At 48.8% G+C, this 10,777-nt stretch overlaps 1 protein-coding gene across 6 annotated transcripts in view; it reads right to left on the bottom strand.

Annotated features, from left to right (window-relative positions):
• Positions 1 to 5,029: 5,029 nt before the first annotated feature.
• The window catches only part of HYOU1 (hypoxia up-regulated 1), a 12,267-nt gene continuing 6,519 nt past the window's right edge, over positions 5,030 to 10,777 (bottom strand). For 3 of the 6 annotated variants that reach the window (XM_059415866.1, XM_059415876.1, XM_059415886.1), the window contains exons 15-26: positions 10,239 to 10,299; positions 10,010 to 10,089; positions 9,454 to 9,669; positions 9,136 to 9,308; positions 8,768 to 8,855; positions 8,531 to 8,653; positions 8,224 to 8,357; positions 8,007 to 8,091; positions 7,152 to 7,386; positions 7,015 to 7,062; positions 6,636 to 6,686; positions 5,030 to 6,506 (exon numbers count right to left, since the gene is read on the bottom strand). In XM_059415866.1, the coding sequence (XP_059271849.1) occupies positions 6,442 to 6,506; positions 6,636 to 6,686; positions 7,015 to 7,062; positions 7,152 to 7,386; positions 8,007 to 8,091; positions 8,224 to 8,357; positions 8,531 to 8,653; positions 8,768 to 8,855; positions 9,136 to 9,308; positions 9,454 to 9,669; positions 10,010 to 10,089; positions 10,239 to 10,299 (1,359 nt within the window). In that variant the 3' untranslated portion in view covers positions 5,030 to 6,441. The remainder of the gene's footprint in view (positions 6,507 to 6,635; positions 6,687 to 7,014; positions 7,063 to 7,151; positions 7,387 to 8,006; positions 8,092 to 8,223; positions 8,358 to 8,530; positions 8,654 to 8,767; positions 8,856 to 9,135; positions 9,309 to 9,453; positions 9,670 to 10,009; positions 10,090 to 10,238; positions 10,300 to 10,777) is intronic. The other 3 variants (XM_059415892.1, XM_059415899.1, XM_059415907.1) reach the window with 3 other exon arrangements.

Raw genomic sequence — 10,777 nt, 5'->3', positions numbered from 1 at the left:
AAGCTTTTATTTATTTATTTGAAAGACAGAGATCACAAGTAGGCAGAAAGGCAGGCAGAGAGAGGAAGGGAAGCAGGTTCCCTGCTGAGCAGAGAGCCCAATGCGGGGCTCGATCCCAGGACCCTGGGATCATGACCCGAGCTGAAGGCAGAGGCTTTAACCCACTGAGCCACCCAGGCGCCCCTTTTTTCAGGATTCTTGAACTGGCTAATAACAATAGCAAACATTTAGACAGTGTTCATTAGGTCCTTGGCCCTGCTCTGAGAGCTTTTCTATATTATTAGATATATTAGATATATATTGTTAACTCTCCCAAGAAACCTTATGAGGTAGGTCTAATTTTTATGGGAAAACTGAGGCAAGAGGCAAAGAAACACCCACATCACAGGGCTAATAAGCGGCAGTCAGGATTTAAGTCACGCATTCTTGCTGCCTCTCAAATAAGCCAATTCTGAAGCTGTTGGGAAGAAAATAAGGAAGATGCCCAAGACATTTCTTAAAGTATAATGAGGTTATTAAAAAGTATAAAACTCCAAGGCGCCTGGGTAGTTCAGTTGGTTAAGCGACTGCCTTTCGCTCAAGTCATGATCCTGGAGCCCTAGGATTGAGTCCCACATTGGGCTCCCTGCTCCATGGGGAGTCTGCTTCTCCCTCTGACCTTCTCTCTTCTTATGCTCTCTCTCAAATAAATAAATAAAATCTTAAAAAGAGAATAAAACTATAATAATTAAAACCGTACATTATTTTTTAAGTTTATTTATATAAGTAATCTCTACTCCCAACAGGGGGCTTGAACTCATCACTCCAAGATCAAGAGTTGTATGCTCTTCTGATTGAGCCAGTCAGGTGCCCTAAAGCTGTGCAGTACTAAAAAGTATCATTGAAACATAATTAAAAATTCTAATATAAGCTTTAATCCATCTGAGAACTTGTTAGATAATAAAGGTGGCTCTCTGGGGCGCCTGGGTGGCTCAGTGGGTTAAGCCGCTGCCTTCAGCTCAGGTCATGATCTCAGGGTCCTGGGATCGAGCCCTGCATCAGGCTCTCTGCTCGGCAGGGAGCCTGCTTCCCTCTCTCTCTCTCTCTGCCTACCTCTCCATTTACTTGTGATTTCTCTCTGTCAAATAAATAAATAAAATCTTAAAAAAAAAATTCTAATATAAGCTTAAATCCATCTGAGAACTTGTTAGATAATAAAGGTGGCTCTCTGGGGTGCCTGCCTCTCTGCCTACTTGTCATCTCTGTCTGTGAAATAAATAAATAAAATCTTAAAAAAAAAAAAAAGGTGGCTCTCCCTAACAGCCTAGAAAAAAAACCCCAGATTTAAATTGTATTGGAATACTGGCTAATCAGAACACTGCTTCATACCTTACAGTAACATAAACTCTAGGTGGATCCAAAGTGTAGACACAAAAAACCATAAATACTAGACAAAAACATGGAAACATTCTTATAATCTTGGAATGGCGATGAACACACCACAACAAATGCCTAAAAGCCATTCAAAAATAATGGTAAATTCTACCTAAAATAAAATTTACTCGGAAGACCATATACAGAGTCAAAACCTAAACTGGGTAAGATATATTTACAATTTATGGATTAAGGACGGATTTCCTGAATAGAGTGAGAATCCTGAAAGGTCATTAAGACCAATAGAACCTAACAGAAAAAAGGGGCAAGAGGTAAGGAGCGATAGCTCACAGAGAAAGAAAATACAAGCAGCACTTAAGATGTTCAGCCTCAATTCTAAAATAAAACCGAAGCCACTTTTTAGTTTATCAGGTTGGCAAAATTAAAGTACTAATGTTGTGTTGGTTTTAGAAACCATGTGAGGGGGGCACCTGGGTGGTTCAGTCAGTTAAGCCTCAGCCTTTGGCTCAGGTCATGGTCCCAGGGTCCTGGTATTGAGTCCCTCATTGGGCTCTTTGCTTAGTAGGGAGCTCTCTGCCTCTGCCCTCCACTCTGTCTGCTTGTTTTCTCTCTCTCTCTCCAAATAAATAAATAAATAAAATCTGGAAAAAAATAAAGAAAGAAAGAAACAATGTGAGGTTGGGTCTCATCTTCCTTCAAAAAGAAAAATCAAAGCCAAATGATTTGTCTCAGGAATAGGTTACTACCTAGTTCCTAATTTGTTGGACACCAAAACCCATGTCCTTAATCAATGAATGATGCTGCTTCCCATCCACAATGGCAAAGAATTAAAAGAAGGTGATACTTGAGGATTTAGATTAGGGTTTCTCCATATCAATGCTATTGACATTTTGGGCGAGGTAATTCTTTGTGGTGGGGAGGGCTGTCTTCCGTGCATGGTAGGATGCTTGGCAGCATTCTTGACATCTGTCCACTAGATACCAGTAATATCTCTCCTCCTCTCCCCCCCCATTCTGACAGCCCAGAATGTCTCCAAGCATTGCCAAAGGTCTTCTGGAAAACTGCCCCAATTGAGAACCACTGCCTTAAATATTCCTACCTTCTAACCTAACCTAAGAGATCATGAAAACACCACTGAGCCCAAAGGTAGTCATTGTTACCTGCAATACTGAAAAGCAGAAACAGATGAAAGATTATCAGATGAAAGCAACAGATGAAAGATTAAGGAAACCATAGACTATCTATTCAATGTATTACAGAGTTGTTAATAATGCCCATCTGATGGTAGAAACTAGAGAACTCAAAATGTAAACTCAAAATGTAAAAATCAATCCTTCCAAAAGAATGGCTACTAAAAGCCCACTACTTTTATATTTAAGAATTGCTAATGGCATGCTTACGACATTAATTTAAAAATATATGCGGGGCGCCTGGGTGGCTGAGTGGGTTAAAGCCTCTGCCTTCGGCTCAGGTCATCATCCCAGTGTTCTGAGATCGAACCCTGCATTGGGCTCTCTGCTCCGTGAGGAGCCTGCTTCCTCCTCTCTCTCTCTTCTGCCTGCCTCTCTGCCTACTTGTGATCTCTGTCAAATAAATAAATAAGATCTTTAAAAAAATAAAAATAAAAATATATGTAAAATTACATACCGCTACAAGTTGAAAAACATAAAACCTGGACAGAGATTTATAGCAGCTTTGTTCATGATGGGCAGAACCTGGAAAAGCAACCAAGATGTCTTTCATTAGGTGAATGGCTACACCTTGGTGCATCCAGACAAGAGGGTATTATTCAGAGCTACAAAGAAATGAGCTGTGGAGCCATGAAGACATGGAGGAAATGCATTTGCATGTTGCTAAGCAGAAGTAGCCAGTCTGAAAGGCTACAGGCTGTCTGACTCCAACTAGATGACATTCTTGAAAAGGCAAAACTATGGAGACAGCTAAAAGGTCTGTGGTTGCCAGGAGCTGGAGGAGGAAGGGAGGGAGACTGAGTATGGAAGATATTTTGGGCAGTGGAACTACTCTATATGACATGTAACGGTGGGTACATATATTTTACATTTGTCCAAAACCGAATAATGTACAATGTCAAGACTGAACCCTAACGTAAACTATACTTTGAGCGATGACAGAATCAATATAGAGTCATAGATTATTATGACTATACTACTCTGGTGGGGGATGGTGACAGTGGGGAGACTGTACTTGTCTGGAGACAGAGGGCATATGGGAAGTCTCTGTACTTTCTGCTCAATTTTGGTGTGAACTTGAAACTGCTCAAAAAAATAGTCTATTGAGAAAAAAAAAAAAAAGACTTCCAGGCTTAAAACTTGTCTGACCTGTCTAGCCTTTAGAGAAAAACATCTTAGATATGTAAGCGATTCATGACCGGAGTGATCTTCCTTTGGTAAAATACTGTTCCATCAAGACTGATGAACAACCCAAATTAGTTGTGCTGGTGAATTAATAGAGTGGTGAATGTCTAGCAACACCTTCTCCTATCAGAGCAGTTAACAGCGAGGGCTAACAGATCAGAATTAAGTTCAGACATAGCTGTGGGACTTAACACCTGATTGCTTGGGTCCGTAACTGAAACCTTTATGAACTGTCAACTGTCAACTTCTTACTTATTTAGTTAGCTAGCTAGTTAGTAAGTAGGCTTCACACCCAAGATGGAGCTTGAACTCACAACCCTGAGATGAAGTCACATTGCTCTATTGACTGAGCCAGCCAGGAGCCCCAGGAACTGTCAGTTTCTTATTTGCAAAACGGAGTTGTCATCTTAAAAAGTGATTGTCACCTAAAAAAGTCTGGGACATAGAGGTCCAAAACATGTCAGCGGAAAAATAAAACCAGTTTTGTTTTCATGAAAAAACAAAACAACTTAATACATATGAATCTCAACTAAGTCCAAAATGTTAATATTGTGGTGGTACCAGTGTATGTAATGTTGAGATTCAAACTCCTCTTAAAAATTTTCTCTAATTGGGGTGCCTGGGTGGCTCAGTGGGTTAAGCCGCTGCCTTCGGCTCAGGTCATGATCTCAGGGTCCTGGGATCGAGTCCCGCATTGGGCTCTCTGCTCAGCAGGGAGCCTGCTTCCTTCTCTCTCTCTCTGCCTGCCTCTCAGTGTACTTGTAATTTCTCTCTGTCAAATAAATAAATAAAATCTTTAAAAAAAATTTTTTTTTCTCTAATAAACATGGGACTGTCTAAACTCAGGAAACAAACGTTTAAAAAATCACAGCACAGGGGCACCTGGGTAGCTCAGTGGGTTAAGCCTCTGCCTTTGGCTCACGTCATGATCTCAGGGTCCTGGGATCAAGGCCCACATCGGGTACTCTGCTCAGCAGGGAGCCTGCTTCCCCCTCTCTCTCTGCTTGCCTCTCTGTCTGCTTGTGATCTCTGTCAAATAAATAAAATCTTAAAAAAAAAAAAAAAATCACAGCACAAGGGGTGCCTGGGCAGCCTAGTCGATGAAACGTCTGCCTTCACCTCAGGTCATGACCCCAGGGTCCTGGGATGGAGCCCTGCATCAGCCTCCTTGCTCAGCAGGGAGCCTGCTTCTCCTTCTGCCTGCTGCCCCCCACCCCAATTTGTGCTCTCTGTCTGACAAATAAAATTTAAAAACTTAAAAAAAATCACGGCACAAAAACTGTAGAAAAGAATATTTTATTGAAACAGTTTCTCAATTAACAATGGACCAAAGTACAATTTGACTCAAACCTGTCCAACCAGCCTCAACCGCTAGTGAAAGAACTCAAACATACAGGACGGGGTGGGACCCTGCAGTCTCATTTCTGCCAATGTGGCAAAAAAAAAAAAAAAGGGAAAAAAAAAAGGACAGAAGACAGACACAACCAGATTCCCCCTTACCCTGGGAGCTGGGTGGCAGCTGTGGCTCCTGCTCCATTCGGGATACGGAGGGTAGGCTCCCCAACATGGGCACGGTGGGTCAAGAGCCCCCATCTCAACAGAGCAACTCAAGAAAGGCAGGCCAGCCCCTACCCCTTTCCGTCCCCCACAAGGCCTGTCGCGAAAAGGGCGAGGTGGCCTTTTTACATTCACACCACGGCCTCTCCTTTTCCCAGGGTCTTGGGATAGGGGCTCACAGTAGAAAGCACATTTTGGTCAGCCCAGGGGGCTGGGGGGCCAGGGAAAGGCTATGTCTGGGGGGGGCAAAAGGGGAGAGAGCAGGGGGCCAAGAGTCATAGGGACATGGAGGAACAGGCTATTGGGCCGATGCAGACTCCGACAGTGCTCACAGGAGGCCGGCATCCCACGCAGGCCATTCCGCACGCTCTCCTGGGCCTGAGAGCCCACAAGTGGGAGCTCCAGGTTTTTCACACATCTCTCTCCTCCTCCGCTTTCTCCCTGCCTACTCTGGAGGGGGGAATGCTGGGGGGCGGGGGGTGCGGTGCACAAGCAGGTGGGGATTAATCTAGCTTTGCTGCAGCCTGCCTGGATAGAAGGGCTTGGACAGGAGGCAGCAGCTGCCTAACTTGCCACAGGAAGGCAAGGAAACCATGGGAAGAGGAGTCACTGGGGATGAGGTCTTTTAGGGAAAGACAAGACCGTGGAGAAGAAAAGAGCAGAGATAGGCACTCAGAAACCAGACCTGGTAACCAAGGCTCTGTAGACACTGGCCCCTGTAGGGCAGACTTCGTGGTGGAAGAGGGAGCAGGAAGGAGGACAGAGAAGACTGGAGACTCTCTAATATCCCAGGGCACCCCTCCCCCTGCCAGGTCCGTTGACCCCTCACGGTCAATCTCTCACCTACCCACAGGCAAAGAATTAAGACATAATAATGATTTTTCCCAAATTAGGGCCTGGATGGGTAGGGAACCAGGGGTGGGATTAGGAAATCGAGCAATTTCAGTTTTTACCACAGAACCATTGCAGAAGGAACTGGTGAGCTGTCCCTTCCGTCCCCTTCTCCACACCTCTGATCAAGGTGAGAGAAAAGGAACTGAAGCCTGTGAGGGCAGGAGCAACCCCTCCCCCCACCCTTGATGTTTAATAAATAGAGGAGGTAGGAGAAGGGGACAGGATGAATGGGAACTGGGGGTTATAGTTCATCATTTTTCAAAGTTGGCTTCTGTCCTGTTGGCTGTTCCTTCTGTTCCGGTTCTGCTGGGAGTGGGGAAGAGCAAAGGGATGCCGGCAGGTGAAGTCGAGGTGACCTGGCCCCATTCTGTGCAGATCCCCCTGACCCCAGGACCTCCCACCAGGCTTCCCAGGTAGCCCCAGTTCCACGCTCACCTGCTCCAGGACCTCCCAGCTCCAGAGGCTCAGCATCTGCCGGTTCAGATCCTGCTTTGGGGAAGGAAGAGGTTAGCCTCTGCAGAAGGGAGGAAGGGGCTAATGGAGGGGTTAGGAAACTTTTTCTGTAAAAAGCCAGCCGTAAATGTTTTAGGAGCTGTGGGCCACAGCTCGTGTGTGTGTGTGTGTGTCTAATAACCTAAAAATGTAAAGGTCTTTCACAGCTTGTGGACCTTCGTGTGTGTGTGTGTGTCTAATAACCTAAAAATGTAATGGTCTTTCACAGCTTGTGGACCTTCCAGAAACCAGCTGTGCCTGCCAGTGTGCCAACCCTTAGGTTAAGCAACAGCCATATTCCCAATCACTTTCCCCAACTCACGAGTCTCTTTCTCAGGTTCTGAAATGGGCTTTGCATCTTCAGTCTGGCCTGGAAGGAAACCAGGGGTAAAATGTAGTCCCAGGAAGGAGAGGCCTCTTCCTGCCCAGTAGCACCCGCAGCAGGCATCCTGCCCTCACCTGGTGGAGGGATGACCTTTTCCGCTTGGTCACTGGCATTGAGGGGAGGCTCTGCCCGGGTCCCGTTCTTGTCCTTGGGTCGGGGCCGGGGCTTGGTAAACTTGGCCTTATTGAGCAGATACTGCACCTCACGGTCCAGGGCCATCATCTTGGCCTCAATGTCTTTTGAGAGCAATACGGGCTTCTCTGTGGCGGGAAGTTTGGCCTGCTCGGCCATGGTCGCATTCTTCCAGGCCTGTGGGTGAGGCCAGGACAAGCTGAGAGCTAGCCCCGGAGCCTTCAGAAATCTGCCACAGACGAAATACACCCCAACCAGCCTCAGACTCTGCCCTCAGATCACAAACCAGTCCACTCTACCTGGCTGTCAGCCCCCACAAGGGGAGGCAGGCTCCTCAAAATAGCATCCGAGGCTTTCCACAAAGGAGTAGCAACCTACACGCTTGGGGCTTACTTGGAACCGACTAGCCAAACCTCTTGATTATTCCCTTGTCTCTGCGCTTCTAGAGCTCTGATTCAAAGACGTTCCCCACACATCCAAAAAGGAAGTTTCTGCTTCCTGTGACCAGTCCTCCTCACCTCCCCGAACCCAGGCCCACTTGCTGAGTACAGCTCAAGCCCCAGCTCCTCGGAGCTCTAACGTCATGGGAATGGGCTCTGCTGCTACTCCAGTCTGACAACTCGGGCATGGCCATGACCCTTGTTTGGGGCTAATCCGTCATGGCCCCTTCGCAATCAGCTGTGAGGCCAGGAGGCGGCGGCTGCTGCTCAGTCCCCATCACTCGGCATCTCCCATGCTGCCTAGCTCGGACACCCTGCCAGGGCGAGGATCCCCGTGAGAATTTACACCCGGATTACCCAGGTCTCGTTGATGACTTTCTCTAACGTTGTCATCTCCACCTCAGTGAAGATCTGATCCATCTCTGGGATGAGCCGGGCACCCCTGGAAGCCAGAAAGGAGATGGTGAGCCCAAGAGGAAGAAGGGTCAGGGGTTTGCACGCGGGGCATGGGAAGCTGAAGGACAATGAGGCTCGGCAGGACTGAATTAGGAAGAAAAGCAAAGGGGCTGCTCACTTGAGGAACATGCTGGAATGGTTGAGGAGATTATCAAGGGCAGACAACCGTTCAGGCCACTTCTTGCGCTCTTCCACCCGAAAAAACAACCCATGGCATAGCTTCCTCAGTTCAGTCAGCTTCTCCTTCAGCATCTGAGGGATGTGGGGCGGGAGTGGGCAAAGGCGTTGAAAGGAGGAGAGGCCGGCCTGCAGCCAGCCCTGCATCCCAGTCACAGCTTCACACCCCAGCTCTCCTCACCTTCTCTGACCCTGGAGAGGAAAGCGAGGGCTCCCATCCCACCCACCGTGTCTGGGAGGCCGCTTACCACGGTGGTGGCCCCAAAGCCCTCGTCCTCCAGCCAGGTGGAGGCTGCGCTGAGCCTCCCAGAGATCTCCTCACGCTGCTCCTCAGTGGACACTTCCTGGTACTCAGGCTGGTACAGTTTGTCCTAGGGAGGAGCACACAGGCCCAAGCATGCACCGAGCCCCTGAGGGCAAGGCTCACAGAGCCAGACCCCCCTCAGACACCGGGCCCAGGGCAGGCTGCCTCCCAGCCTACCAACCTGGGTCTCAAAGATAAAAGCTTCCAAGCTGTTGGCAGCTTTTTCCCGTTCCTGCTTCTCTAGGTCTCGGAGTGTCAAGTCTTGGAGTCTGTGGGACAAAAAAGAAGCATGAAGGAGAGAGCATGTTGAACTTGGAGCCTGGGTCAGACAGTTCTCCCTCCCAGAGGAGGGATTCCATACCCGGCACACACATACCCTGCCCACCCTACACACACACACACAGACACACACACAGACACACACACAGAGACACACACACACACACACACACAGAGAGACACACACACACACACAGAGACACACACAGAGACACACACACACACACACACACACACACACACACACACACACACAAAATTTCTACTCACTTTTTCGCTGAGCGGGCCAGCTCTTCCTCAGGTAAGTCAGGCAGGTCCAGGACCACCAGCTCCACCCCAATCTCCTCTACCATTCTCTGCTTCCGGGCAGGCTTCTGCTTCTTTTCTTCCTCTGGGGCTGGAGGAACACCCTCAGACCCTGTTTCCTTTTTCTCACTTGGCTTCTAGTGGGGAAAGAGAAGAGCATATCAGGAAAAGCTTAGGCCTTCTATTCCCCACAGGCAGGGCTCTGGGGACAAGCAACAAGGCAGGCATCTATTCCCTTAGCCCCTGGGGCCACCCTGGCCTTATTCGGCACCTGCAGCTCACCTGGGCCTCAGACTTTTCCTCATTTTCTTTTTCTGCAGCCTTTTCTTCCTCAGGGGCTGCATCCTCCTTGGGCTCAGCAGGTGGGGGCTGAGAAGTGTCCTCCGTGGGGGCCTCAGCCTCCTCCTTGAGCTCTGCCTGCTCCCCAGGCTCATCTTTGCTCCCCTCAGCAGGGCTTTCCTCCTCCTCCTGGGAAACAATCACAGATGCCCCCAACCCCTGTAGGAAACCGTCATTGTAGCAGAGCCTAAGGCCCAGCCAGGTCGCATCCCCTAGGCTTGCGGCTGCCAGCACAGTGTGGGGGCAGACAGATGACTGGATGGCAACGGTGGCCTAGTCGGACAAAGGACAAGGGCTTAGAGAGGAGGGGAATGTGCCCTGGATTCCAAGCACAGGGGCCGCCTGGAGTCCAGAGGATGGTATGGTTCACTGGGCAGGGGAAGGGGTAGTCTAGCCAGTCCCAGGCAGCTGGAAAGCCCACCCCAATCCCTGCCTCTGCTGCCACTCCTGGGGCACATACTCCCTCCCCCGAGCTCCCCTGGCTCCATGCTGGCCTCACCTGGACGGCGTCTGTACCGTTCTCTTTAGTGTCTGCCGTTGTGCCCCCTCCAAACAGGCTAGAGATGGTGTTGCCAAGTTCTGCCAGGAAGAAAGCCCCAAAACTCAAAAGGGCCACAGCAGTGACGCCACCTCACCCAAAAGCAAGGCCTGCCCGCCCCCAATGCATACAAGCACCGCCTCCCTCACACACACACACACACACACACACACACACACACTCATCTTACTGGTCAGGGTGGATTCCTCCTCGGGGCTATCCTCCACCAGGGTCTCAAACACAGACTCCACCTGAAAACAGGGTGAAGAAACACACACGCTAAGCCATCTTTCCCCTGGAAATATCCTGTCACCGTGGGCGTCTACTGACGTGCATCCAGGTGACTTACGGTGCTGGCCTAGTCCCTCACCAGCCTCTTTCTACTGGCTCTTGAGCCAAGTCACCTCTGCCCCCTTTGATTATGGGCCCTCTGAAGACAGACTCCTAGCTCCTTTCCCCTGAACCCTGCACTTCTCTACTCAAATACAGAATGGACCATTATTTCCCACAGTGTGTTTTAAAAGATATTAACCCCAGACCTACTTTTTTTTTTTTTTTTTTTAAAGATTTTATTTATTTATTTGACAGACAGAGATCACAAGTAGGCAGAGAGGCCGGTAGAAAGAGAGAGAGGAGGAAGCAGGCTCTCCGTGGAGCGGACAGCCCGATGCGGGGCTCGATCCCAGGACCTTGGGATCATGACCTGAGCCGAAGGCAGAGGCTTTAACT

Source organism: Mustela nigripes, chromosome 1, assembly GCF_022355385.1.
Source record: "Mustela nigripes isolate SB6536 chromosome 1, MUSNIG.SB6536, whole genome shotgun sequence".
In the NCBI taxonomy this organism is placed as follows: Eukaryota; Metazoa; Chordata; class Mammalia; order Carnivora; family Mustelidae; genus Mustela; species Mustela nigripes.
This window is presented reverse-complemented; position numbering and strand designations above follow the sequence as displayed.